Here is a 26902-nt window from a genome sequence, read left to right on the forward strand (position 1 = left end):
AATCAGAAGAGGGAAAGTAATCACCAGCAGCAGGTGTGAATATCTGATTTAAACATCTCAGTCCATCACATTTAATTTTGGGAGGCAATGTAGGATTAATTCAATTTGACTGGCATAAACCAGTTTTGAAAATAAACAATGAAAACTGTAGCCAAGAGAGAGATGGCACTGAAGTGAGAACTGCAGTAATTAAAAGTTATTAATTTAGCTCCGAAGATCTTCCCTTAAATATTTTCTCGACAGCAGCAAAGCAGTGGATACCTTTGATACTATAATCCTCTGTCTATGGCAAATTTCTGGTTAAATTATCTTATTATATATGGTTGATGCCATTCTCTGAAACATGTCACAATTTCTAGTAGTATCCACTGGGTAATAAAAATGCACCATTCTTTTCTGCTGCAAAACTTTCCTCCCTTATCTTTTCTCATTTAGGCTGCTAATATACATTGGACTGGGGCGTTACTTGAAATAAATGTTTCCACCTATCACCAGTGTTATCATAGATCACCTTAACTAGATCAAAAAGGAAAGTATGAAATGGTGTGGTGCTAATATTCAGCAAATGTTATTGTGATCCTGGAAAATTGCTACATCACGCACAATTCTTCCCTTCCAAAATTCATTCCACGCTTTTTAACAGACTTTATGATGTCTGAAGCTGGATTGTAAAAGGGGTGGTGAAATTAGCAAAGTATAGTTACCTCGGTCTAAATGTAGACTTCTTTTTGAGTTAAATTGCAGATCGTATGCAAATTTTCCAAGGTTGAGAGATGCTATTGCATTTTATTCTTTCTTTCCCTTGACCATTGGACGCCTTCCGTACTGTGGACAGGTTTCATTATTGATTTCTTCATTCTTCTTTTAAATTCACCTTTTGCTTCGTTCGAATCCAAACCCTGCCATTCATCATTAGACCCACCACTTTGCATTCCACCAGCAATCTGATCTATGTGTGTCCATCCCCCAACTATTAATTTTCTATAGTCTTCCTACAAATTGAATGTATCCCTCAGCCATCATGAACAGAGCACTGTAAACATAATTTTGTTTTCTGCAGCTGGTCAATGAACTAAAGATTTTGCTGAGTCCAGCAGAGCTTGGTCTTCAGCAGGCACTTTTTCTTTTTTACTTTCTGGAGGGTGATATCAAATTCTGTCCTCATGGGCCTTTCTCTGTCCGCAGCCCGGTGTCTCTCCTGCTTGTCCTGACAGCCTTCTCTTTCCTTCCAGTGAAGCAGCAGCACGAGTGGTTCAAGCAGGTACTTTGCCTGACAGACATTTAGCAAACAAAGCAGGGAGTGTTTCTGGGACTGCTCCTTTTTGTGCACAATTTCAGTCTATGCCAGGCAAAGCACAAGCCAGTGATGCGGAAGCAGCATTACCTCTCTAATTTATCACCCAGTTGTTACCGTAGTGCTCATTGCTGCAGTATCAAAACTCAGTTAATACTTTGCTGGCCAAAACTACTGAGGAATATTGCTAATAGAAGGTAATAACATGTTTGCACCCTCTATTGACCCCATAGCCTCAAGCTAACGCTAATAAGGATATGACAAGAAGATTTTTTTCTACACGCTTGATTTTTGGTATGCTAGAGGTAAAAATTTGAAGCTATAACTAGCTTGGATTAAGGTCCAGACTAAGAGTTTATAATGTCCGTACTGGATCATTGTTAGAGAACTTAAAGAGGATAAATGTCAAAATTACTTTGAGAGTCACTTCAATATTAAAAAATTGGAAAGTCAATAGCTACATTAACTGCTTCCTGCACTATAGGAACGTTGGTGTTGGAAGAAAATTCAGCCTAACAATACTGACAGCAACATTTCCTCTGCTCTTAGTTTAACTGCTGTGCTTGTGTATGGTCGGCCTTCGGTCCAAGCCCTGCCACAGAGAGCATCAGGGAAGAAGGCTGGGCCAGCCCCGCTGTCTGTGCTGTAGACAGGGCTCCTGAGGGAACAGTTTGGCGTTGGGTTTTGGCTGGTAGGTACATTATACACAGATCCAAAAAACTGCATGGCAACTGCTACAAACAGCAGTAAACAAAGACTCGAACAATCCTGGGAGCCAACATGACTGAAATAGCAAAAGGGAGCTAATAGTAGGAACCCTTTGCAGCTGTAGCCTTTTTAATCTGAAGATGTTATACTGCTCTACAAATATTACTTAGACCTCACAATATGCTGGTAACTTTTGTACATGGAATTATACACCTTTTGATAGATACAGCGAAGATTTTTATTGATGTAACTAAGGAAAGCCAGACAGCCAGAGCAGAAACCAATTTAGACCTGATTTCTACCCATCATCTCTGAGTACATGGCAGTTTTTGAGAACAGGGTCTTGCGTGTGTGGTCTCTGCTCCAGAAGGGGCCTTTCTGTGCTCCTGCCTGTAAGTCATCTCTACTGAGGGCAGAGTTTGTAGCTAACTGCATGTAGTTACAAGAGTTTCCGAACTGGAGTACGAAAAAGAAGAGATATGATTGGATCTTTGCCTCTGATTTGAGATGCAGGTGGTAAAAGATCAATGAATGTGAGGGCTGAAGGGTATCACGTATGCAAATGGCTTCTGGCATGTGTACATTTCGAAGTCAAAATGTAGTTCAGTCCAAAAATGAACTTGCAGATAACGACATCCTTTTCTGTTTTATCTCACTAAATCCACATCCAATTTACTCCAATTACAAATAAGAGAATGCTTTTCCTAAGACATTTTCCAGAAAACTCAGTCTGGGCCATCAAACTGATCTCTTTCTTTTTTGCACATTGTTATTGATAACCAAAACTCTGGAGGGCAGGTTGTACCCTTTGTTTAACTCCATGTGATCTGGTTAACCTTTGCCAGTACAGGTGTTTTTGAAAAATGTGAAGGCTTGGCTCCTCAGGCATTCTTTATGAAAGCATTCAATAGTTTTAGAAGCACTTGGCTGAAGAGCATCTCTCCCACAGGGTTTCAGAGGTTTTGTGCTCCTGTGTCCCTTTAGAGTATGTCTACATTGCAGCTGCAGTTTTGTAACAGTGGATATGAGCACACATATTCAAGCCACCTTTAGTCTAGCTGTCTCAACTACCATAAAATCATAGAATAATTCAGGTGAGAAGGAAGGTACCTCGGGAAGTTTCTAGTCTAACCTCCTGCTCAAAGCAGGGTCAATTGTGAGGTCAGATCAGGTTACTCCATGCTTTTTCTGGTTAAATCTTGAAAACTTGCAAGGATAGAGACAGCACAACCTCTTTAGGCGACCTGTTCCAATGCTTGACTGTCCTAATGTTGAATTTTTTTCTCCTTATACCCAGACTGAAACAGTTCTTGTATTTCGGTTTAAGGCCACTATCTTTTGTCTTCCTGCTGTGCACCACTATGAAAAGCCTGAGTCTGTCCTACTGACAACCACCTCATAGGCACTGGAAGACTGCTGCTAGCCCTGCCAAAAGCCAAAAGCAAGTCTTGTTCCCTCAGCCTCTTCTCACACAGTGAGTTTGCCAGCTCCTGACCTTCTTTCCCTGTTGAATCACTGCAGTTAATTGATGTATTTCCTGTACTGGAGCCTCAAAACTGGGTGTAATATTATATGTGATCTGAAAAGTGATGACTAGGGGGGCATAGTTACTGATCTACTAATGGTGCCTCTGTTAATACAGTCCAGGATGCTGTTCCCAGGGCACGCTGCTGGTTCATGTTCAGCTCATCCTTTTCAGTGGAGCTGCTCCCCAGTCTGGCACTCCCTTACCTGTATCACTGCAAGGCATTGTTCCTTCCTTTGTTCAGGACTTTGCATCTGGCTGCTTGATTCTGCAAGGTTTCTGCTGGCCCGTTTTTCCAGCCTGCCTAGATCCCTCTGAATGGCAACCTTGCCCTCCAGGTTATTGACTGCCTGCCCCCAGTTTTGTGTTGTCTGACAGCTCGATGAGAGGGCATGCTACCACTTTTTCTAGGTCATTGATGAATACATTACATGGGACAGGTCCCAGGACAGAGGCCCACCATGGTACTTCACTTGTTACTGGCCTCCAGGTAGAGTACAATCCATTAACCACTCCCTCTGAACCCAACAATCCAGCTAATTTTTTAACTGTCTGCTTGTCCACTCATCCAGGCCACAATATCCCAACTGAGTTATGAGAATGTTGCGGGATACCATGTTAAAAGCCTTGCTAGATTTAATGTAAAAGACATCCACTGCTCCACACACCCAGTCATTTTCTCATAGCAGGCAGCTGGGTTGGTCAGACATGATTTGGTTCTGGTAAATCCATGCTGACTGTTGCCAGTCACCTTTTCCTTGTGTGCCCGGAAATGTCTTGCAAGAGGATTTGCTCCATATTTTTGGTCCTAGCCTCCCAGGAACCGAAGTGAGGTTGATTGGCTTGTAATTCCCTGAATCATCATTTTGGCCTTTTTTAAAGCTAGGTGGAGCATTTGCCTTTCTTCAGCTATTGGGGATTCCTCTGTCTCCACAACTTTTCAAAGATGATAGCCTGCAGTAAGGTCGTCAGGTATTATTTAAAATCTGGTCGGTATTTTGAATGAATCAGTTCAGTTTATGGGAAGAGCAACTGACTTGTGGAGTTACAAGTCTGAAGTCCTCTTTCCCCTCTTGGCCATGTGAGCTGGCCTCATTGAAAGAACTGCCTTTAACCCCATACAGCTGGTGAAGAACTCGTTGATAATGAGGAAGCTCTCCATTTCCATGTCCCCAGTGACCCTCCATGGATTAACAGGGAATTGCAGAGGCAGACAGCTGGGGCACAGGCTGAAAGGGGAGATGTCAGGAGGGTCTTGTGAGTTATTTCTTGATCTTTAGCAGGAAGACTTTGTACATGCAGGTGAAAGAGCCTTGCATAAGCTCAACAGAAGACGTTTGTCTTCAGTAAAGTTGCTTGCATTTCATACTAAAAGACGACTAATTATGGTTGGTTGTTCTACTGGTGAAATGTCAGCAAACATACAGATTTTATTATAAATGCATTTATTCATTGAAATTATTTGACTTAGTTTGCAAACATCACTAATCTAGCCTGGCTTTTGAACTGTAAACATTTAACAGAGCTACCTGACTTTAAATTGGCCATGTCACTCAAGTGACTCATTGCAAATAGCTTCTGCTTGCTGTTTGACTTTCCCGCATTAGCCCTGTTTCTGCTTACAGCAGCACCCTCAGAACATGAGCCACACCAGGCTGCCTTCCCCTCTCACCTACCCCTCCCTGGTGCCGGTATCCCGTGCAACACTACAGTCTCTGCCACGAGGCTGTGGAGGGGAGAGACACGGCCCCGTGCTGGGGACAGGTTGTGCTCTCGCTGGAGCTCCGTGCTGCCCAGCTCCAGCCTAGGGTAGCATGGGGGTAGCGTGGCATCGCATGGCCCAGGATTTCAGGGCTAATCCTGCACACTCTTGCCTTGCCTTTCAAAGCAAAAACACCAGAAAGGGGGACCACAGGCTGATTCATTTGGGTGCCTTTTGTTAGTTAGGGTCATGTATCAGCTGCTGGTTTTAAAGTCTTAACCGAAGTTTGTGCCATGGGCTAGGGCTCTGATGAATAACCTGTGGTTGCAGCTCAGATATGCCACCACAACAAGGTTAAGTGACTTCAGGCAGGCTGAAAGCAGTAGATGAGCCTGCTTTTTTTCTACTTCTGAGTATCTGAACCTAATTCCCAGTGAGACTTAATGCAGTTCACTGAGCAGCTACTGTTTAAAAAGGTAGTCCCATGTATCGCTACCTGATCAACTATGTTACAGCTTTGCTGCAGAGGTACAGGTTGCTTTCCTTACCTGTAAATACAAAGAACACATTCGTTTTCATGATAGCATGCAGAGCTTCTGCTAATCTTGCTTAAAACATGAATTTTTATGTTCTGTCCCAGTAGAGTCAAATTGGTATTTCACATAGGTAAGCATTTAGTGCCTGCAGGATCTGACTTACGGATGTGAGCAACACTTAATTATAAACATTACTGAAGACAAGGCATAATTATCATTGTCAGTGACTTTCAGTTCAGCTTAATAAAACCTCATCTCATGCATGTACTTGATGCGTGTGCATTTAGCTATGCTGAGCTCTAGCTAACTGGTTTTAATTCCTTCTGTTGTCTGCCAGCAATTTTCCTTAGTGGGAGAACAGCAGTGGGTTAACAACAGCAAGGATTAACAAAAGAAAGTCTTCCATCATTTTGTATTTGTTTTGCCATGATTGCAATGAAAAGCTCTCTCTTTTTTTTTTTTTTTTTTCTTTTCTTTTCTTGCTCCCCCTCCCTACAGGACAATTTGCAAAAAGGAAGAAGACTTCTCTTTGGTTCACAGTCTCTCTGCTGGTAGTGTCTGTTTTCATACTGACCATAGGTCTGGCAGCTACCACAAGGACAGAAAATGTTACCGTGGGAGGCTACTACCCAGGCATCGTTGTGAGTAAAGAAACCTATTTTAGATTATTTGGTAAATCCAAATAAATTATTATCAGCTGGATATGGGAAGCTTTGATTGATTAAAAAAAAACCCAAACAAAACAGGCTTGTTGCATTTCACAGGAGAGAGATGCTCCTCTGTTTTGGTCTAATTCTAGTGTGTGATAAGGTAGGGGGGGTAAACTCTGTTTTTCTGAAGTGCCCCAAAGGGGAGGCTGTTCGGGGGCAGGAGGAGGCCGAGGTTGCACTGCACAGCAGCATGTGGGGCTCAGGGGCCAATGTGGGAACCTGTGCTTGACTTCTGACTGATCTCTATTAAATGTGGGTGTGTAAGTAACTGGACAGTAGGCACGGGATAGATTTAAACAGCCTTTTAGAGGTTTTCTACTTTGATGGCAGAAAGAGCCACTGCGCTCTCGTGTACATGTGCCAGGAATTCTGCTGGGTCCATTGCAGGGAAAGCCGTGCAGGTGGGCGTGTGGAAGCTTCTCCCGGGAGCCTGCCTAATGTCCTCTTGTGCAGTCTTGATGCCAGTCTGCTCGTATGAGATCCCCTTAAAAAATCTTTTTTTTTTTTTTCTGGAGAAACAAGGAAAAAAACTTGGTTTTGCCTTGGCAACAGGCTGCTTAAACACGTTTCTGCACTGGGCACAAGGTTCGAGTTGCGTCTGCATTGCCCTGCGGTGCCTGTGACTTTTGGGGAAGGGCAGCCCTGCCAAGCTCTGCCTGGTTCAACCCCTGTGGCCCTTTCTGATCTCAGAAGAAGGGATCGGCCATATTCAGAAATGTGGAAACCCCTGTAGGCAAAAAAAAATTTCAAATGCCTGGACTGAGTTTTAAAAAAGAGGAACATGGGCAGCAGGTAGAGAAAGGCCTGTCTGCCCTACTTGGTGTCCCCGAGCCAGCCAGGACGAAGCAGAGGGTACAAGGGGAAGAAAGAAACTCATGGAGTCAGGCACCTGGTTAGGTACATAGATCCACCACTACCAAAACATGTTGTAAAGTACCGTTATTTCTTGTTCTCCATGGAATCAAAGGCCCGGAGGAGAAGGATATGTGTCTTTAATACTGTGCATACATTTTGCATTGCCATTAATAATTTGTGAGTTAGAACTGTTCCTCCTAAGCAAGTCCTCTTGCATCTTAGTGTCATGCTGAGAAGAGGTCTTTTGGAAAGATAATTTTGGGATAATGATCTATAAGGAGTGTTGTTTTAAAAATAGAACAAGAAGTAGTTCCAAGAATAAAACCTTAAAAGATGAATTTTCCTTTCATTAAGCTAAAATAGATAGATTAATACTGATAAAAGTCTCTTCTTCTTCCGCAATTTGAATTAAAATCTTTTAGAAGACCATATTATCTGCACTCATTACCTAGAAAGAAATTTTGTTTTTAAACTGTAGTCTTTAGTGAGTGTAATAAGTAATAAATCCATGTGCACAACTTATTTCATCATTTAGCTTCTTTTAGGAATAACACAACGTCTGTTCACTCATCTGAAAAATATAATCTACTAAAATTATTTTTAAATAAATACGTTTATTTTATTTTAAATAAATTTTAAATTAAAAAGGTAAATAAAATATTAAAATATAAATTTTAAAATAAATTTAAACTAATATTCTAAATTAATTTTTAAAAAATCTTGGCGTCATTAATAACCAGGTAGTATAGCTAGAATTTATCAGAACAGTCTAAAACCAAAACCTTTTACTAATAATATTCCCCCTCAAAAGATTGTGTAGACCAAATAGTTTTCATAAAATTCAGAATTTTATGAAACTATGAAAATTTCTTGCACATGTGTTGGATTATTAAAGTAACAGAAAGACTGATGTGTAATCATCAGTGCCAGCTTCATTAATACGCTAAATATCACATGCATTTAAGATGATTTAAAGGTGCTGCGCAACCCCTGCGTGATACCTTGCCAAAAGCCCGGCCAGAGGAGGGTGACAGCGCCCTGTGCTCCTGCCCCATTTCCAGAGGTCACTGGCTCCAGCGCAGCCTGGCAGAGGGGCTGTGCCATGGCCTGTCCACCTCGGCACAGTCAGCCACCTCGTCCAGGATGAGCTGAACCACCCTCAGAAGGTGCTTCTCCTCAGAAGGTGCTTCTCCTCAGAAGGTGCTTCTCTTCCCTGCTGACAGTAGAAGGAGCTTAGAAAACCAACATAGCACTGATCCCAGACTTCTAGATAGCTAAAGCTAGGGGAGTTATTTCAGCACTACCTAATTAACTATTGGGTCAAAGAAAAGAGAGATTATGTGGACAGACAGTGTTAATTACAATTAAAAATGAGGTCTAGTAGAATTCAGTAGTAAAATAATAACTTCAGAGCTGGTAGGTGAGATCCAAATCTCCATCAACCTTAGGGAAGGGATTTTGGTCTTAAAAACCATGCAGAATTAGGCCCTACCTTGCAAACACCTACAAAGGTGAGTAAGACCGTCCACTTGCATGGATTTACTTGCACCTAGAAGCATTTTCAGAGCATGGCTTCAGGGCTAGATCCATAATATAATTCGGGCTTCAAGAAGAGTTAGGTGCCTTAATTTCTCTAGATGTGGTGATTTCTCATTTGTTTTGGAAAAAGCTTTTTTCTAAATACATCTTTATAGTGCTAGGTGTTGCCTGCATTTATACATCCAAAGTAATAGAACAAAATATTTCTGTGTGTAGACAAGTTAGTATAATGTTCCACTTTGGAACATGCCTGTATTTAGTAGATTACTGCTTGGTCATCAGTTTGGGTTTAGGGCTGTTTTTGTGGAATGGGCTGCAAAGTCAGAATTGGACTTCCTTATGGATAGTTTATACTTAAATATTTAATGTCACTTCACTATGACTACTGCTTGTATTATTTTCATTTGCTATTTTTATACTCTTTCAACCAGGAGTCTACAGGGCCAAATTATCCAAGTCACCATACTGACCTGGACTCCCAGAGTTCCCAACCCAAATAGCCTATTGTCTAAACAGACAAAAAAAAAGCAGCACATATGACCCTAAACCAGTCTCAGCATTGCCGTGGCTTACGTTGTGATCTCTGTGGTTCTGCTTCTTCTGATTTAATTGCTGTTGTTCTGTATTTGCTCATTTTTACTTCACGTGGCTATTACTCTGCTGTGTGTCCCCTGCATCAGCCATAAATGGGGCTTTATGGATTGTTCCCGTTGGGATGAAAAATGGGGCTTGGAACCAGGTGTCATTTTGATGTAGTTATCTTAATTTACAAAGTTGCTGTTCCCTGAACAGAGTGTCCTTGCTCACATTTCCAAGTCTCTCTCCTATTCAGCTGTCAGCATGAATGCACTTGTGCACTCTTCCTTTTTCAAAGTCTCTGCTTTTAGTCCCTGTGCCTCCCTTTCACATGAATCTTCCCACAGCACTCAAGAGCAAATCTCCTTTCCTTACATTTGCTTTCTTGAAAGAGAGTGACAGATTCCTGTTGTGATACTGCACAAATAAAGTGCTTGCAGGAGATTTGCTTTCTCTGTAACTTCTGTGAGCAGTTGTGCACAATGGCAAGGAGTTCACGGGCACTGCTCAAGCCCTTGGCTGGGACACATGGTCCTTAAAAACTTAGCTTGTGCCTGGAGGAGAGGCTCTGAACCAGGTTCAGAGACCACATTCCAGAAAGGGGCTTAGATTCTTTAGCAGAAACATCATGCCCCGTCCATGGGGTGGGTTGTGTGGGAGCCGAGGGGGTGACTGGGGGGGTGTCTGGGCAGGGAGGAGTGTCAGCCCTGGTGAAGAGGGGGGGAAGGAGCGTCGAAGTGATGGGAAATTGAGGTGGCCACAGGGCAGTGTGCGAGGAGGGAGCTCTCTGGAAAGAGTCTCTTGACACCTGCACTCCTGCTGTGGCTGCTTCTGAGGCTGTGGCCAGCTATGTCTCAGGTGTGTGGCACCAAGGAAAGCCCTTTTCTCCAAGCCCACGTGAGCCCAGCGGGAGTCCTGACTCCAGGAAGATCTGGTGAAAGGCTGGTCTCACCTGTTGTTGCTTTACCTCCTGTTAAGCACGAATCCAAGGAGTTGTTACCTCTCCAAACCTCCATGAACCCGTCATAAGGAGGGGGCTTTTCCTGCCAGCCTGGTGTTGAAGCAGCACTGGTAGGAACAGTCAGGCCAGCTTATTCCAGTGTCCTCTTCTCCTCTCTCTCCTGTGGCTGTTGATGCTACAGCTGTCCCATGTTGAAACTAACTGTACTGGACCTTTTGGCATTTTAGCAAGGACTTTCTCTGGGAAGTGTGGTGGTGTTTAGAAATTAAAATCAAACAAATCCAACCCGAAGAGTTTGAACTTGGGTAAGCTGGATGGCAGCCACACATCTGTTTTTTTCAGGAAAACTGTCTACAGTTGCCTAAAGCTTTGTAATTTTCCAAAAATAATGACGTATGGGCTAAATGTGAGTGTTCCTTTCTCCTGCTTTGCTTGATTTTTGCTTTACAGTGTGTAAAACTGTATGTGACTATGGTAACAGTAGGCAGGTTATAGAAGTGTATGTCTGTACAGGCTTCTGTTTACTACATGACAACTTTTGCTCTGAAATAGCAAAGAGCTGCATTCCCTATTATATTATACAATTATATATGGTCATTCCCTATTATATTATACAATTTAAGTCCAGCAGTAACTTCTACCCTTTCCCCTGACCCACCCCAGTTAGCCCATCTATACAATATATGAGCTCAGATACCACTATAATGAGTTGCTGTGTTGACCAAATAAGCTGACGTCATGCATTTCTGTTGGTTTTTGTTCTTTGCCTCAGCTTGGCTTTGGATCTTTCCTAGGGATTGTTGGCATCCACCTGGTAGAGAACAGAAGACAAATAGTAAGTAACAATCCTTTTTATTTTATCTTCTCAGAATGTCTTAAGAACATGAAAAGCAGGGTTTTCCAGATAACCTGAAAATGCTGCATCTGCCTCAAAATGTTAGCCATTTGTTTGACTATTTCTAAGAAGTTTCAGAGAAGCATGAATTTGCCAGTGACTCCATCTGTACCAGGCAAGGGATGGTTTCAGTTCTGACAGAAGCAGCCTGTTTTTTTTTACTGAATTACTTTCCTGCTGGTTTAGTGAGTTGAATTAACCCAGGGAAGGATCAGATGAGGGCCACACCCTGGCCAGGACCATGTAGCTGGGAAAAGGATAGAAAGAGAGACAAAATGATGGATCATGCCAGTTTGGGCAGCAGTAACCCACACGATCAGCTCAACTGTAACAGGTGATCTTGTTCTGCACAAGAAGTTTAAGTCAGGAATGCTTTCCTGAAACTATATGTGCTAAAAAGAAGAAAAAACCCCAGAGCTCTTGCTATCAGGATTACCTGCTAGGTAGGTCAGACAAGATCTGATGACACTGTGTAGTTTTTTTTTTCAGACTTAGCTTTGGCTTTGCAAACCCCTTGCTTTTATTTTTATAAGGAAGTCATAGAAAGTCGTTGGGACATCTGGGTAAAGGAAGGTGTATAGGAGTGGGTTTGTGGAAAGTCTTACACTTCCCTTGCTCTTGGCAAAATTTAGCAGTGTCTTGGTTGAATAACAGCATGTCCAATGTGCACTTCACAGTAGACTGATTATAGCCAAGCATCATGAAATATGATTAATTTCATAATGCAGAGCCTTCACTGCTATAAATCAAAAGTGGTGTTAAACTCGGAGGACAAAAAGATGGATTTACCTTGCATTTTACTAACAATGACCTGCTTTACTTACAAGTAGTCTGTTGTGATTTCCTGTTTTCTTCTTTGTAAATGCAGTCTTGTTCTCACTATTTGTAGGCAAGTGTCTTCCATAATATGGGGGCTTTTTCTGCATTGCCTTTAAGTCTCAGTGATGTATTTGCAAGTATTCCGCTGCTTTTAACTTGTGTTTCTAGCTGGGATTCCCAAAGGAGTGAAATTTATAAAGCCATGATGTTTGTCGGTGTCTTTCTCTGTACTCTATTCCATTTTTTGAACTTGTTGACCAATTTCAGATGAATTCAACAGGGAGATAGAGACTTCAAAGGTGTGCAGTTCCTTCAAGTTTCATGAAAATTCACAGATGGGTAGAGTAGAGGATTGTGAGTTAGTTCCCCCATGGTGGTAAAGGCTGCAGTGTCAGCTCGCCTCTTGTTAAACACTAGAGAATCCAAATGGGACATGACCTGTGAGACAAAAATCTGCCACAGGCCAGACCTCGTTAATTTTGCTACTAACAAAACAGTTTATTTGTTTTTAAGAACTATTGCCCTGGATTTCTATGTCAGAGACCAGGAGGAACAGCAGGTTCCAAGCTGCAAACTCAGCAGTGGGCAAATGAAAATAGCTTTGTCTTCCACAGCATTCATGGTACTTTACTAACAGTCGTAACATTTTAGGGTTGTTTTATCTTTCAGTTTTCCTCTAATCTGCCTCTTAGTTTTCTATTGCTTCTGTCCTTAGCATAAAGTAAAATGGCTGAAAAAGACATAAGGCGGGTGAGCAGTGGTTAAACCATGTAATACTCAACGTGTTGTGTCATTTACACAAAGACCGTGGAGAAATAAGTGTCCAGTATGTTTGGTGTTAGTGCCTGCTTGCATTTCCCAGCATGGAACAAGGAAAACTGCTTTCTGCTAATAACATTTAGTGATGATCTGGCTGTTGAAAGTCTGGGTTTCTGGGGAACAGACCAAGAAAATAACGTAAAAGTTTAATTATGCTTTTTGCCTTGAGTACCATCCACAGCCTTTTAACACTGTCTTTGCTAAGGCTGAGCTGCTTGTTTTCAAGTGTTGCAGAAATGAGACTAAAAGGGTTTATGTCATACTATGACTGAGGGCAGTAATTATTCCCTGGGCTGTAACTGAGTATATCTGATTGAAAGGGTTTAGGGCAGCCTAAAAAAAAATTGCATTGATTAATAAGATTGTAAGGACTTACATAAGCATAGAAATGTAACCAAAATGTCGTATTCCTGTAACTAAAAAATCTATGCATTGCAGGAGGACAGAAGGGGGTGGGAAGGGAAAGAAATGTACTGAAAAGAAACTGAAAAGTACTCAGTTGCTTCGATTTTAACTGGACTTCCTCTGAGCAGTTACTGCAGTATAATTTAACCCAGTGTAGCTCTGACAATTGTCTGGCCCTTGTAATGACTCAATACTTCATTTTTGTTTTGTTTTGTTTTTAATTGAAAATTAATTCTAAACGAAATGAATTAACTAGGAAAAAATATCTATTTTAAACTGACCTTTTCTGTGTGTCTATTTCTCTTTTTGTCTTGAAGTTCTATTTCCTTGTGACCTATCCTCTGTAAGTCCAGATTTATTCATGGTCGATGAAATACTAAGTGCAACATGAAATATGTAATGATTAGCAGAACTATTTGAGAAAGGACAAAAGCACATTTAGGGTGAATGGACAACGTTTTGTTCTTAAAACACAACATTAATAACGTTGCACCTCTTTGACCTCGTTCTTGGCATCCCAGGGCCCACAGTGGGAGTTCAATGTGCTGACCAAGGTATAACCCTTAATTCAAAGGAACTGGTGCTTGCACAAGCAGACTCTGCCTCATTGACTAGCATGATTTCACTTCAGCTCTTAGCGTTCGTGCTTGGCTGTGCTATGCAAAACTTGGCACCAGCAGAACAAAATTTCCCTTTGACTAAAGATTTGCACTGATATGGGATGTTTCTAACTGGCAAACAGCAGAAATTGAAGAATAATGTGTTGCTGTCCCTGTTTGTCTCTCTTGCCCCCTGCAACACACGTCAGGGACTGAAGAGCGGAGTATAGCTGTATGTTGTTTTGTTCCAAAGGCACACTTAATTCAGCTGGGTGGGTGGAAAATACGATATTGCTCAAATCAAATGGATTTGATTGTAAGACATGAAGTGTCCTTGGTTGCTTGTTTGCCATCTCCTCACATTACAGTACGAAGTATTTCCAGTTAGAAAATGAGATGCTGAAATTACATACAAGGATGGGGAAGGCTGGGTGTGCAGGGGGTTCAGTGCTGAGAGCAGTGAGTAGTGCTGAAGGAGTACTGTAAAAGGTTTCTCCTCAGATAAGATGTGGAGGTGGCATGAGCTAGCACCCAGAAATAAATCTGTCTCTAAATGTGCAATGTCGATGTGATACCATACATGCAGTTTTAGCTAACCTGATGGATAAACCAAGCACTTGCTCACAGTTTCCACTCACACGTCTTTCCAACGCCAGTCTCATCAAGCCATGCTGTTCCCAAGACAGAAAATGAGCATGATGGAACTGCGGTGCCTGCAAGACTGAGTGGTTGATGCAAGGGCACCATAATAACTGTCAGGGTTTTGCATATTTGCAGTATCACAGCGCTGCCTGCAAGAGCTCTCCATAGGGTTGTGGGAGTCACCCTGACAGCAGTGCAGCTGCAGTAGAGAGAGGCAAAGGCAGGAGGGGGGTGGGAGGAGGTACAGGAGCATAAAGGACACAGAGAGGACAGGGATGGTCAGAGAAGCAGGAGTGACCCCTCAGGAGGTGTGATTTAGTGCAAACCGCAGTACTGCTTAGGATGAATGCAGTTGTCTGCAGCAGGTCTGAGGCCTGAATAGACCTGAATACATCCATTGATGAGTCTTGCTTGTTTTTTCTTCATGCTAACACAGAGTTAATTTTCTTGCTGACATGTCTAGGACATACTCAGATATGAATCTAATGGTCAGCTGGCTCAACCTGATCTTGACTTGTTCAGAGATGGTTGTAGTGATTTTAGCTGAGGAGGCATTGCTTCTGACAAAAACAGGATTTGAAAACATGAGGGAGGTTAAAACAAGGAGCTCTGCACACAAACAGAAAAGGCAAAGCTATTTCTTCAGACTTCTCAAGGGATGCTAAGTTTAGGTGCCTTAATATGCTTGCATCCCCATCTCTGTCAACAATAATTAGATTTCAAATTAAGTGCTGAAAAGCAACTATAGCAGCAGTTGGAGAAACAAAGCAATACATTTCTCTTCTGTTTTTAGTTGATAGACTTCCCTGATAATGCATGCATTCCTACCCTGCATTGAGATGTATGTGAGGTAGTATTTCAATATTACCTCTGATTATTTTCTTGCCATTAGACTTTGCATCTGTTTCAGAAGCAAAGCTTTTTTAAAGGAGTTACATGTGTGAACCAGTTTTCAGAAGAAACAAACCTCTTTTGCTTTTGAAAACCAATCTTTATCTTGTAAATAATTATGTCCATCAGAAAATTCCCACTGGACGCTTTGTGTAAAGGTGGTAGTTATTAATATGTACACCAAAAAAGATACTGATATGTATACTTTGCTCGGTTCAAACATACCATGCTGCATCTACTTTGCAAATCAAACATTCTGGAAGAAACTGGTTTAGTGCAGATTTTGATCAAAGATGCTAATTGCTGATAAATTCCATATCACATATTAAGCTAATTAAAGCAGCTTGTTTACATAAAGAGAAAAAAAGTTGAAATTCTGTAGATCTCTTGAGACTATCTTTGATATTCCTTCACAAATAAATGTAAGAAGTCTTTACTGTCCTTCAGGGGAAATGCAGATAAAGGCAATCTTTGACATTACCAAGGTGGTATTTCTGCCCTGAACTCAAGCTTCTGAGAAAGTCAACAGCACTTCTTTTTTTCATTGATTATTTTTTGCACCCTCGTAGTTCACATAGTTCAGGGAAAAATAATTAATGCTGATGTAAAAATTATAATAATGGAACAAATTAGCAATCATCCTTGTCTTGTTTAGGACTTTTAAAATGATTAGAACTGAAAAGTCTTACTACTATCTTTTCAGTCATAGATGTGCTCTAGATTTTGTGGTGTGATCTAACTGCACGTTTCAGAAACAGGCAAGGAGATTATATAAAGATAATCAGTATAGATTGACACTGACACTTGTATGAGCTCAGGTATCTGCATTCTTTTCAAAATATACCAGCATTGTATTAGCTGGTAAGATCAAGCAGCTTATTCTTTGAGAGCATCATCCTGCTCTCTTATGCCTAGCTCTGTAACAAGGTGCCCTTTGGAGGCGTCTCATTCTCTCCTTAGGTTCTAGAAGGAGCTTTGAAGGGTGATTTAGACTAGACTCTGGAGTTTTAGGCAGCTAAAGTGTGGTAAGAAGAATCCTGTGTTAAGTGACAATTATATTTATCTTCTATTATATTGAGGATATTACAAAAGAGATACTAATAACTATGCCCAGTTTTGAGTTTAGAGCAGAGCAGCCTATGTATAGACTGTCCAGTCTCCATTTGTGCTATAAACATGGTGCAGCCTTGGGTATGACCTACCTTATTTGGCAGGAATCAGCTTTTTAACCCCTTTTTAATCCTTTTTGAGAAGGATTTTGAATGTGGTCTATCCATGGTAGGTCTAGGAAATCTATGTTATTCCTTGTAATGCAGATAATATTCAGCAAAGTCATGGGTAGAAGTGAGATGAATGAGATGTTTTGAAGGCTCAGTTATTTCAGCTGAAGAGGAGGAGAACAGGTGTATGTCTGGGTATGAAAGCACCATCCAAAGCGAAGGCAAGTGAAATTAAAAGAAGAAAGTTTTATGGGCAATAAAATTGTATATTGTAAATAGTTGAAAAGTTGTTTATAATTTATTTTAGTTAGTACAGTATTATGAGAGACATTTTGCTGTTATTAGCATTATATATTCCAGGAATGAAGGCCTGAGTAAATATTTTGGAATTTTTTTTAGACAGTTCTTTGACCTTGTGCATTTAAAGTGAGGATTTCCAATTTGTGATAAATATGATTATACAGTGACACAGAGAGGTCTTCCTTTCTCCTCTTCCCTCTTTCCCTCCTTCTACCTTGCCGACTCCTTCTTCTCCTCTTCCTTGCCCCAGCCAAAAATAGTTTCCACTGGATTAGTGAGCTAAAAGGTTCATAGCCAAACGAGCATCAGACATAGCAAAAGTAACCGGTGAGGCTGCATGGCTGAGAGTAGAGAGGAGTCTGTGGGAAGAGGGAACAAGAACTGTCCCTTTTTCTGGGATTAAGTGTTATGTCGACTCACTATGCTGTGAAACCATCGTCTAAGTGTGCTGTCAGTGAGTTAAATACCTGAAGTTAGATAGTATAAATTTCTGCACAATGTATCGAGAACTTTGAAGTTCACGGACTCGAAGACAAAAATAGATGCTCTCGTTGTGTGAGTACCAAAGGAAGTGTGTGGGATGTTTCAGCTCTTCTCTGCCTAGTGCCTTATGGATCAATGTTCCATGTCACATATCTGCAGGTCTATGCTTTCAGGTTCTACCGGTGCACAATCACAGAGTCATTTAGGTTGGAAAATACCTTTAGGATCAAGTCCAACCATTAACCCAGGACTCCTCAGCTAGTCAAGCAAATGTTTATTTATATATAACTATTATAATACATAAATGTACTATTGTATTTTAACCATATAATTTATAACATGTAATATATGTTCACACATATATATATGTATTTGCAGCTGAAATGCTGGTGAAGACCTGGCGGAATGACAAAAGAGCCTATGCACTATGTCTTTATTGTTCAAAGTGCTTTTTGCACTCTTTATAGATGCCTGCCAGGATGGCTTAGCTAGTAAAGCTCTAATGGGAAGTACAGTCAGGTCTCTAGGGACCTCTCTGTTCCATCATCAGGGCTGTGTCTGTCTGAGGTACCTAGAGAGATGCCACCCAGTGTGTCCAGCTGCAGCCTAGCACAGTGTTCTTTCCCTCTCATAAAACTCTCTGCTGGTCTGTTGGTTGTACCAGTCCCAGGCCTTACCCACCCAGGTTCTCCAGCTTGTGACCCAACACAGCAGTAGCTCAGTCTCAGGTAAGAAACTACCATATTTTTACTGTTACTGTTTGTAGAAAGAAATGGAAAATTTATTAGAAAAGGGAAAATTTAAGAAAGAGAGACATTGGCTTCTATTTGGAGAGCTTTATTGGCAACCCAAATGGCTTCAGTTTGCTTCTGGAAGCTTCAGTTCTATAGAAACAGAAGGGAGATACATACGTAACACACATGTATATACATATGTATGAAAATATGCATGCACCAGCTCAGCTTATTTTTGACACTTTTGACCGGTATTTAAAGGCTGGCACTGTTCTTTCGAGTCAGAGACAGCTACCGATGCAGTTTAGGTCCTCCATCTTACTTAGTGGAAGTCTTTTGGGATGTGGTTCCTTTAAGATCTGTGCTTGGAAACAGCACACAGAATTAAGTGCATAATAGGACATTTTTTAACTGCCAGTTTGTTTTCTTGTGCTGTTTATGTAATGAAAGCATTACTGTCACACAGCTGAAAACAAAAGTAAACTTTATGACCCATGAAATGTGTTTGTGGAACAATAAAGAAATCAATTACTCTCCCTAACAAGTAGGAGCAAGGGATAAAAAGTCTCAGTAAGGAATCTAGGATAAGTGCTCATGTCTGCAAGGTGGGGAAGGTAAGGTGGGGTGTGCCCTGTCAAAAGGACAGGTGGTTTCTGATCCTTTTGTTGAAGAATTAGATTAAATTAAACAGAAGAATATCCCTGTTGGCCAGCTAAAATCTTCCAGACTGCAGATAGAACTTCACTACATGTAAGCTTGTGATTTTATTGAAATACATTTCTGGTAAAGAGTGTGTGTCTTGAGAAACCAATGCAATCACTGTAACATGAAAGTGGATTTGTAAAGACACTAACAGACTTTTGTGTAAAAAAAAAGAAGTGCCTGCTGCTAAAACAGTCAGCTGTTGCAGTCTTGATCTGTGTCAATTCACCATTTTTTACTAGGAAGCATAAACTTTTATGACACATGGTATGCTACTTATTTCTGGTTTATTGTTCTTGTACTGCTCTGAACAGCTCCTTCTGTTTAAGTGATGAAATGAGGTTGTTCCATTTTAATCAATAAAAGAGCATCCATGAAAGGAAGTATGTGATGGATTCCTATAATGTCAGCACTGCTGATCACTGAATCCGAATTTATGCTTCATTTTTTGTCCCCTTTCCTTTTAATGCTGTATTTAGGTTTTGCTTCTTGACTGTATTTGCTGTTCTTAAATCTGCAATTGTTTTTAACCATTCTTAGGTAAGTGATTTTGTTGATGTTTGCAAGGGGGAGTTTTTACCAATTTGAAGTGCCTACTGGATTAAGGTTTGCTCTGGCTGCTTCCAAATCCATTAGCACTTCTCCAGCTGTGAAATCCAGCTGATTTTTCTTTTCTGTATAACATCATAACATATAACAGTTCATCTTCTCAAATCCCAGACATCCTTCTCTCCTTCAGCGTTACTTCCCTCCCTCCCTTGCAAGTCCCAGGCAAATGACTGTTGGAGTGTTCTGGAGTGGAGAAGAGAAAGCACAAATGAGAGCAGCCAGCATCAAAGGAATGAAAGAAGTATTGACAAGACGTTGATTTTGGCAGCACAGATGCTTCCTCTCTGCAGCCAGCGGAAAAAAGAGATAGCGTCAGAAAGTAATTCATTGCATTGTACAGTAGGTGTAGAAGGTATCTGGAAGTGTTGGGCTTTCTGTTCATTTCAGAGGAGCACAGACAACCACCTGAGACAAATACTTACGCTTTAAGTAGCTGGAGTTGTAATGAAATCTACCCCTTAGGAGAATTTTCTTAGCAGCTTCACCACATACAATTGGTACCACCCAGCAGCCTGAATAAAAAGTATTGCTTCGCTTTGGGTGGAGCACCGCAACATTCCCATTTCAGAAATACATGCTGAGGCTTCACATCCTGTACTTCTACTGAGCAGAGCCTAGCTGATTCCTAAATGCAGGCCCATCTGCTTTGTGAAGGCATGCTGTTCCCATTTTTGGTATCCCCCAGTCTATACTTACATCTGCACAAATCAATCAAGTAATGAGGATATAATGCAAAATGCTCCAGTAATTTTGGTCTCCAAAGTCATCTGGAACCAGTTCATGTGATTTGTCATAGAATACAGCAACACACCTCTATGAAATGAAAAGCTAAAAACCATACAGATATAAAAAGATGAAAATGAATGAAAAAGTACATTCTGAAAAAACAGGTCTTGAAACAAAGTTGTAATTTGGGGGTGCCAAGTCTGATGCTGAAAGTGAATTCAGAATAGGGAAACGAGGACTTGCAAAACCAGGAGAAGATGAGCAGAGAGCAGCGTTGCCTATAAAAGCCCGCAGTCTGAACTGCCCTGGGAAGCCTCAGTGCCCCTCTACCTAGCAGTAACAAGCTGAAACGGGGGGGAGTTATCATATAGTCAGCACCATATGTAACCGACTGAAAGAAAAGAGCGGCTATTTAAACAATTCTCTTTAAAAGCAGCTAAAACATGGGTGGAAGAGAGCATGTGTACTGCACCTGCTTGAACTAGAGAGGGTGAATCATTAGGGTGGTTTTTATCAGCTCGGACTGAGGAGAAAATACAGCAGTGCTGTTTGAATGAGCTGAATGAAGCTGAGCTGCGCTACCACTAGAGGAAACTGGTAGCTGTGGTTACTGGAATATAAACCCAGGTTCTCAGATGCTGTGGGGGCTTAAAAGACCACCAATAAAAAACCTAACCCTTCCCCAGGAATTTTAAAATATTACATTTTTAGGTTGCCTTCTGTTTCTTGTCTTGGAAAATGTGAGCCAAGTACAGCTCAGTCTTTCTTCCAACATTGTTTTAGTCATGTCTGCTGGACTCCTGTGGCTGGAACTCTTAAGACTCTCCCAGACTCTCAGGAGACCTAATAGTACGTCATCAGTGGTGACATTTTTAACTGAGTCAAGACAAGCGTTTACTCATCAGTGAATGAATTATATTGAATTTAATATGTGTTCATTTACACATATATCAAATCCATTCTTTGCTTGCAATGTAATGGTGACTCCAGTTTTGAAGTCTAAGTGCACAGAAACTGCTTGGTGTATGTTATTTCATTTGGTAGATTGGTCATTCTGGTAAAGATTTGCTTGTAAAACAGTTTGAAATAATTTTCTGGCTGTTTTAGGTCTGGTTTTGTAGCTGATATTAGATTATGAGAGAAGGAAGATTGTATTAATCAGGTAATCCTTCTCAATAACTTTGTTTCATGTTTCATAATGGCTATTGATTTAGTTCTCGCCATTCTTCCGTTGTTCAAAGATAAAAATACAGGAAATTTCATCTCTATTTCATATAGCATCTTTCTCAGAAACTATATCTTCAAATGCTTTAGCAGGTTAGAAGAAAAGATAAGATAAATTACTGAAAGAGTACTGCAAAGTGGATTGGTATAAATTGAGGATTAATGGTCAAGAGAACTTTTCTAGAAGGTGAAATCAATCAATACACTTAGGCTAAGAACTATGAGAGTTAACATACAAGGTTTTTATTTGGACAGTACAATGTTAAGGCAGATTGTTTCCATGCCACTTTTCTAGGTGACTGGAGTTGCAAAAGAGTTAAGCTCAACACCTGTAAGAACAACACAGCTGCTGCTGACGGGGTGTGGGGGAAGGAGGACGAGAGGGATGGTCTGTGCGTGAATGGCTGGTGAAGCCCCCTGAGCAGCTTAATAACAAGGATACTAAGGGGTAGTTTTGAACCATGGGCTTTCATACTCTAAAGAGAAATGGGAAGTAAAGATGGCTGTGTGAGCCACCTCCTGTCATGGGACCCATCACACAACCCTGAGCATGTGTTGATGTGATCAGATGCTGATTTCCCCCACCTCCATAACTTAATTGTTGCAGCAAATGGTGCAAGTGAAGTCCCCAATAACTATGGAAGTCTGTTTATCTGACTAGTAAAGAAACAGTCACTGTCCTAAAGATCTCTGTGTGTGCCTGGAGGAGCTGGAGTAAGCAGATTGAGAACTTGTGCTCCCTTTCTTCTCTTAACTGTGCTGCATAAGCCCTCTTGGGCTGGGGGAGAGCTGGGACCATTAAGTCACCCTGTTGCACATTTCCTGTCCATGGACACTTCTACAGTCCCTTGCCCTTGTGAGTAGCCTAATTGATGAATTATCTGCAAAAGTTGAGCATCAACACTGCTGGAAGAGAAAAAGAGAAAGCAATATGCATTAACTATGCCTGCATATGATATAAATTAACTGTGGGTATCTAAGGCGTGACAGAAGATACTGTGAATTCTGCCTTTCAATATTTTGCCCTTCAGGATGTGGGGCAAGAAAAAAAGATAAATTTTCTGAATGAAAATGCCACCTTTATTTTGAAAGTGGATTTTGATCTTGTTTTTTCTCCCTGATACCTCTCATGTGGTTTCTGTATTCTTTCCCAGCATTTGTTTATCTAATTAATTTTGCCTTTTTATCCATGTGAGGTTACTTAAATTTCTCATGGGACCTCTCCCCTGCCTGTGTTACACCAACTGGCCTTTTCACGTTGCTATTTTTCCTAATTATCCCTGACATGATATTGGAAAACAGCAGACTTTACAGGCAGTAAAACAGAAGTCTCCTTGACCACAAACAGCAAAATAAGCCCAGTCCTTACCATTTATTCATTGTGGCTAAAACCTAGCTTCTACTTTGATAATCTCTAGGAGTACAAGTAACATGAAGTGAGACACCCCGATGGTTGCTGCCAGCACTTCTGCCTCCTTCCCTTCTGTCTTGGCCACATGGTCTCACCCTCTCATTTGCACCAGATCTAGTGCTTCTCTCTCCTTACAGTTATCTGATGTAACTCGTTTGGGGGAGCAAATAGTTTTCTGCGTAGTGAGTAAATTGCACTGGCTTGCTGTGTTTTTGGGCAAGCACAGGAGCTGACATGCAGGGATGGACCTTTTTGGGAGAGAGCAGGAGAGAGGGCTGGACATCAGGGAACCAAACTAAGGGCGGCAGAGTGAGATGCCATTTCAGATGGCAGTGGGCAGTCACATAGGCTCAGCTTTGTGCCCTGAGGTGCTATTAACAACAGCAAGAGGGAAGAAAATCTGAATCAAAGATTTGTGTTGTTGCTGATAATATTCAGCAGCGTTATGACTGGACTTCCTGAATTCAATAGTGATGATACTGCGGAAAGGCTGTAGTTTCCAACTTGGTCACCTGGACTAGACACAAAACTTGATCTAAACACCTAACAACACCACGTGTGTGACACCTCTGTCTGGAGGCCTTCCTGGTAATAAAGGTATCTGCTGTTATTAGGTATATTACAGTCAGAAGCAACTTACGTGTTTATGCATGGGATCCCAGCCCCAGCCGTTGTCTTCCTGAGCTGTATCAAAACTGGTGCTCTTGAAATTAAGGGACATTTTGTTTCTTTTTCTTCCTTCCTTCATCTGAAAGCCAGTCTAGGACATAGTTCTGCAGGCATAGGTTAGGCAGTCATAGAAGTCTTTCATCACTACGAATTCATGTCATTGTAACTACTACTGTAACTGGAATTGGCATTAATGAATAACGAACATGACATAATCCTGTCTCCTGTAAGTGTGACAACCCTCCAGCAGAGCCTCAATTACAGCAGTGCTATTACTGAAGAACCAACCTTTGGAAAGAATAAGTTGGCAGGCCATAAATTGTAAAGCACATTACCTGGTGTAGTAAGAAACCTCCTAACTGGCCTAGTTGTGAAAACCAGTGTGGTAGGAGCCTTGCTTGAGTTTAATTTGCATCACAGCAGCAAAACGTCTGTGCCAAAGGGCAGGGGAAAAAAAGTGGCCATTGGGGGGGAGAAGGGGCCACACAGGAGATGACTTTCTAAATTAGAGAAAATTAACTCATAATTAAAGGTACTTTTACACTGCCCACCTCACAGGACAGGCAGCGTTTAGTTGATAGCAGCATCCAAAATGCAATGCAATGAGTTTAATTGCCTTAGTTTTGCGGACTATTAATCTACAGCCCTGCCGAGGTGCCATGGTAACAGATGCAGCTCCTGGTTGATGTTGCACCAGGGGTGGAAAGTCTTTCTCTGTTTTGGATTTGTGGTACAATTTTTGTAATCTGCTCTTGCCTCTTCATCCGCAGTGTACTAAAAAAGTGCAGGAGATCTATTTAAGCCTGTATTAAGTTCTGAGCTTGGAGACATATGGAAATCAGACCAGTAAAAAGGCCCACAGAATGAAACTGTATTTTGGCAAATGTAATATTAGGGGCAGTCTACAACAAACTGCCCTATGTATTTCTTTTCCGAATACGTTTGCTTGAACTGTGTGGGGATAAAAAGGGCTTTACAAACCTGTGGCATAACATTTACACAGCCTTTTGCAAAGCCTTCACTTTCCACAGCAAAGTGTATTAGATGGCAGTGCTTCTCAATTTACATTGATGAGGGTAATTGTGATTCTTCCTCTGCCTGGAAAAAATCCCAGAGAGGTTTGATGAACAGCAGAATGCTTGGAGACACTGGAGGCTGTGCAATGCAAAACTAGCCATTTAGCATGAGCGAAGTGAGTCTGTTAGATATAATGTAACTTGCATCCAATACCGAGGTGATTTCAAAAACATAAATCCGTGCAATTTCCAGGTTTCCAATTCTCACATCTACTTAGTTTAAATCAAGAGAATGAGGCATCTCACACAGCACCTGGGGCTAGAAATGACTGTCATTATCTGGGCAGTTGTGCCTTTTGACTGAGAACAGGTAAGGGCTAAATTAGAGCCACGAGGAAACCAGTTACATGCAAGAATGGAGACCTAGAGCCCAGTGAGCCTCACAGAGGTGTTTCACAGGGATGTTGGAAACAGCCAGCGATGCACCAGCCTGTAGCAAGCAGGTGCTTCTTCTGGGGAGTGATGTGATTTTCTGTGTGTCTGCTGGCAAATGTTGGCTGCATGTCTCCACGTGTCACACAGCAGGGACACAGTGCCAGCAGCATGTGATTCAGCGCACCAAGTGCCTGGGGACCTGAGGTGTGGTGCTTACATGAGAGTGTGGCTGCAGCCAGGGTGGCCGTATCAAAGTCCCTGCTGGATCTGGTACATTGCCATCTTTGAACTCCAAAACCATGCCTGGGAATCATTGTGGGAAACTGTTGGTTGCCAAGTATCTGTGCCAGGTGCATTTCTGACAGCTGAACAGTGTCTGTGACCAGCTTCTGTGGCCACAGGGTGTCCCCTGGCTCTGTTGCATTCACTAGGCTGACTTGCACAGTGCAGTCAGTGGCGCTCTGTGCCTGCTGAAGGACCAGAGGTTGTCTAAGACAGGTGAATTCTGCAATAAAATGCATGACACTCCTGAAAGAAGGCAGCATGTAAGAATTTAGCGATCCAGCCTTTCACTAGTTTTGCATTTTTGAGTGTTTCCATATTTCTGTGCACGACTGAAGTTAAGTAACAGCTCTTCAGTTAACAGTGTCCTAAAGTTCCTCATTCCAAGTGCTGTTTTGCTCTCCCTTTTGCTAAAACACCTCTGTTAAACAACTGGCTTTTGGGTTTGATTGTTAGGCCCACACAGTATAGCTTTCAGTGTTCAGTAACTGGCTTCATGGTTGCCTTCCAAGTAACCAAATTATTGTATTCTGTACCAGAACCAGGAGTAAACACATTCTGATAGTAACAGCTGCAGAGAAGCCTGGTTGCCCAGCAATGGAACAGCAAGAGCAAAACTGTTTCTTGAATAACTGTTAAAATATATTGTTATAAATAATAGTTTTCCTGACAAAACCTACTGCTGTTAAAAATGGAGATGACATGATGTGATGGGTCAGTGTTTATTTTTTTTAAAGTGCTATTTCTTTTACCTGTCAAAAAGAATTCTCTATGTTTAAGTGAACTGCACTGCTTTTCTTTCTGGACACTGTTAGGCTCATGAACTCACAACTCTGGCAATCACATACCACTCAGGAAAATTAACTTTTCAGTTTACAACAGCTCTTCATTTGGCTTTCTTGGCTGCGATTTTTAGAAGTAATTAATTTTTTACTTTGTTTATGTTTCTCACATTCTTAATAAGCATTGGGAGGTTTGAGAGAGAATATAAATGTGTAATTTTAATTCTGCCACTTTGGCGTTGTTATTAGTATGTCTTCAGTCAAGAAATGGTCCTTTTCTATTTCAAAGGGACTACTCACTGAAGTAATTGCTAGTAGGCATGGATAAGAACTGCAGACGGGCTGACCACCTTGAACTTGCATGCAGCTCCTTGAATGGGTAGAGATAATCACTAACATGACTGGGGAGCGCAGAGCCAACTCCATAGCTCCTGTCTGTACTACAGTTTACTGTGCACCTTTATATGCAGTCTCTGACAGCTTATATGGCAGTGCTGAAAGGCCAGCATACTCATTAGGTGATTTAAGTGATCTGCACGAGTGGAAAACGTTGGTTTGGGGATTGTAGATCATCAATAAGTTGCTCATGTGTGAAATGAAAAGCCACCTTGAGGTCAGCTTCCAGTAAATTCACGTGGAGCTCAGGCAATTTGGAAACACCTGGCTAAGCCCACTAATTATTTGATTGACTGCTATGACTTGAAAAACAAGATAGAGGTATCAGACGCTAATGACTTAATCTGAACTTTTAAACACTGCTGCTTTTTGAGATAAAGAGATCAGAGTCCGTAGCAAATGCAGCTGCCACAGGGCAGTGCAGCCCACTGGTCTGC

The 26902-nt window shown here is 41.4% G+C and overlaps 1 protein-coding gene across 1 annotated transcript in view; it reads left to right on the plus strand.

Annotated features, from left to right (window-relative positions):
• The window catches only part of TMEM255B (transmembrane protein 255B), a 109744-nt gene that overhangs the window by 33296 nt on the left and 49546 nt on the right, over nucleotides 1-26902 (plus strand). Inside the window, exons 4-5 of the mRNA XM_080375515.1 lie at nucleotides 6264-6406; nucleotides 11179-11241. Of these exons, the coding sequence (XP_080231641.1) occupies nucleotides 6264-6406; nucleotides 11179-11241 (206 nt within the window). The remainder of the gene's footprint in view (nucleotides 1-6263; nucleotides 6407-11178; nucleotides 11242-26902) is intronic.

The sequence above is a fragment of the Falco punctatus genome (assembly GCF_963210335.1).
Source record: "Falco punctatus genome assembly, chromosome: 2".
Taxonomy (NCBI): Eukaryota; Metazoa; Chordata; class Aves; order Falconiformes; family Falconidae; genus Falco; species Falco punctatus.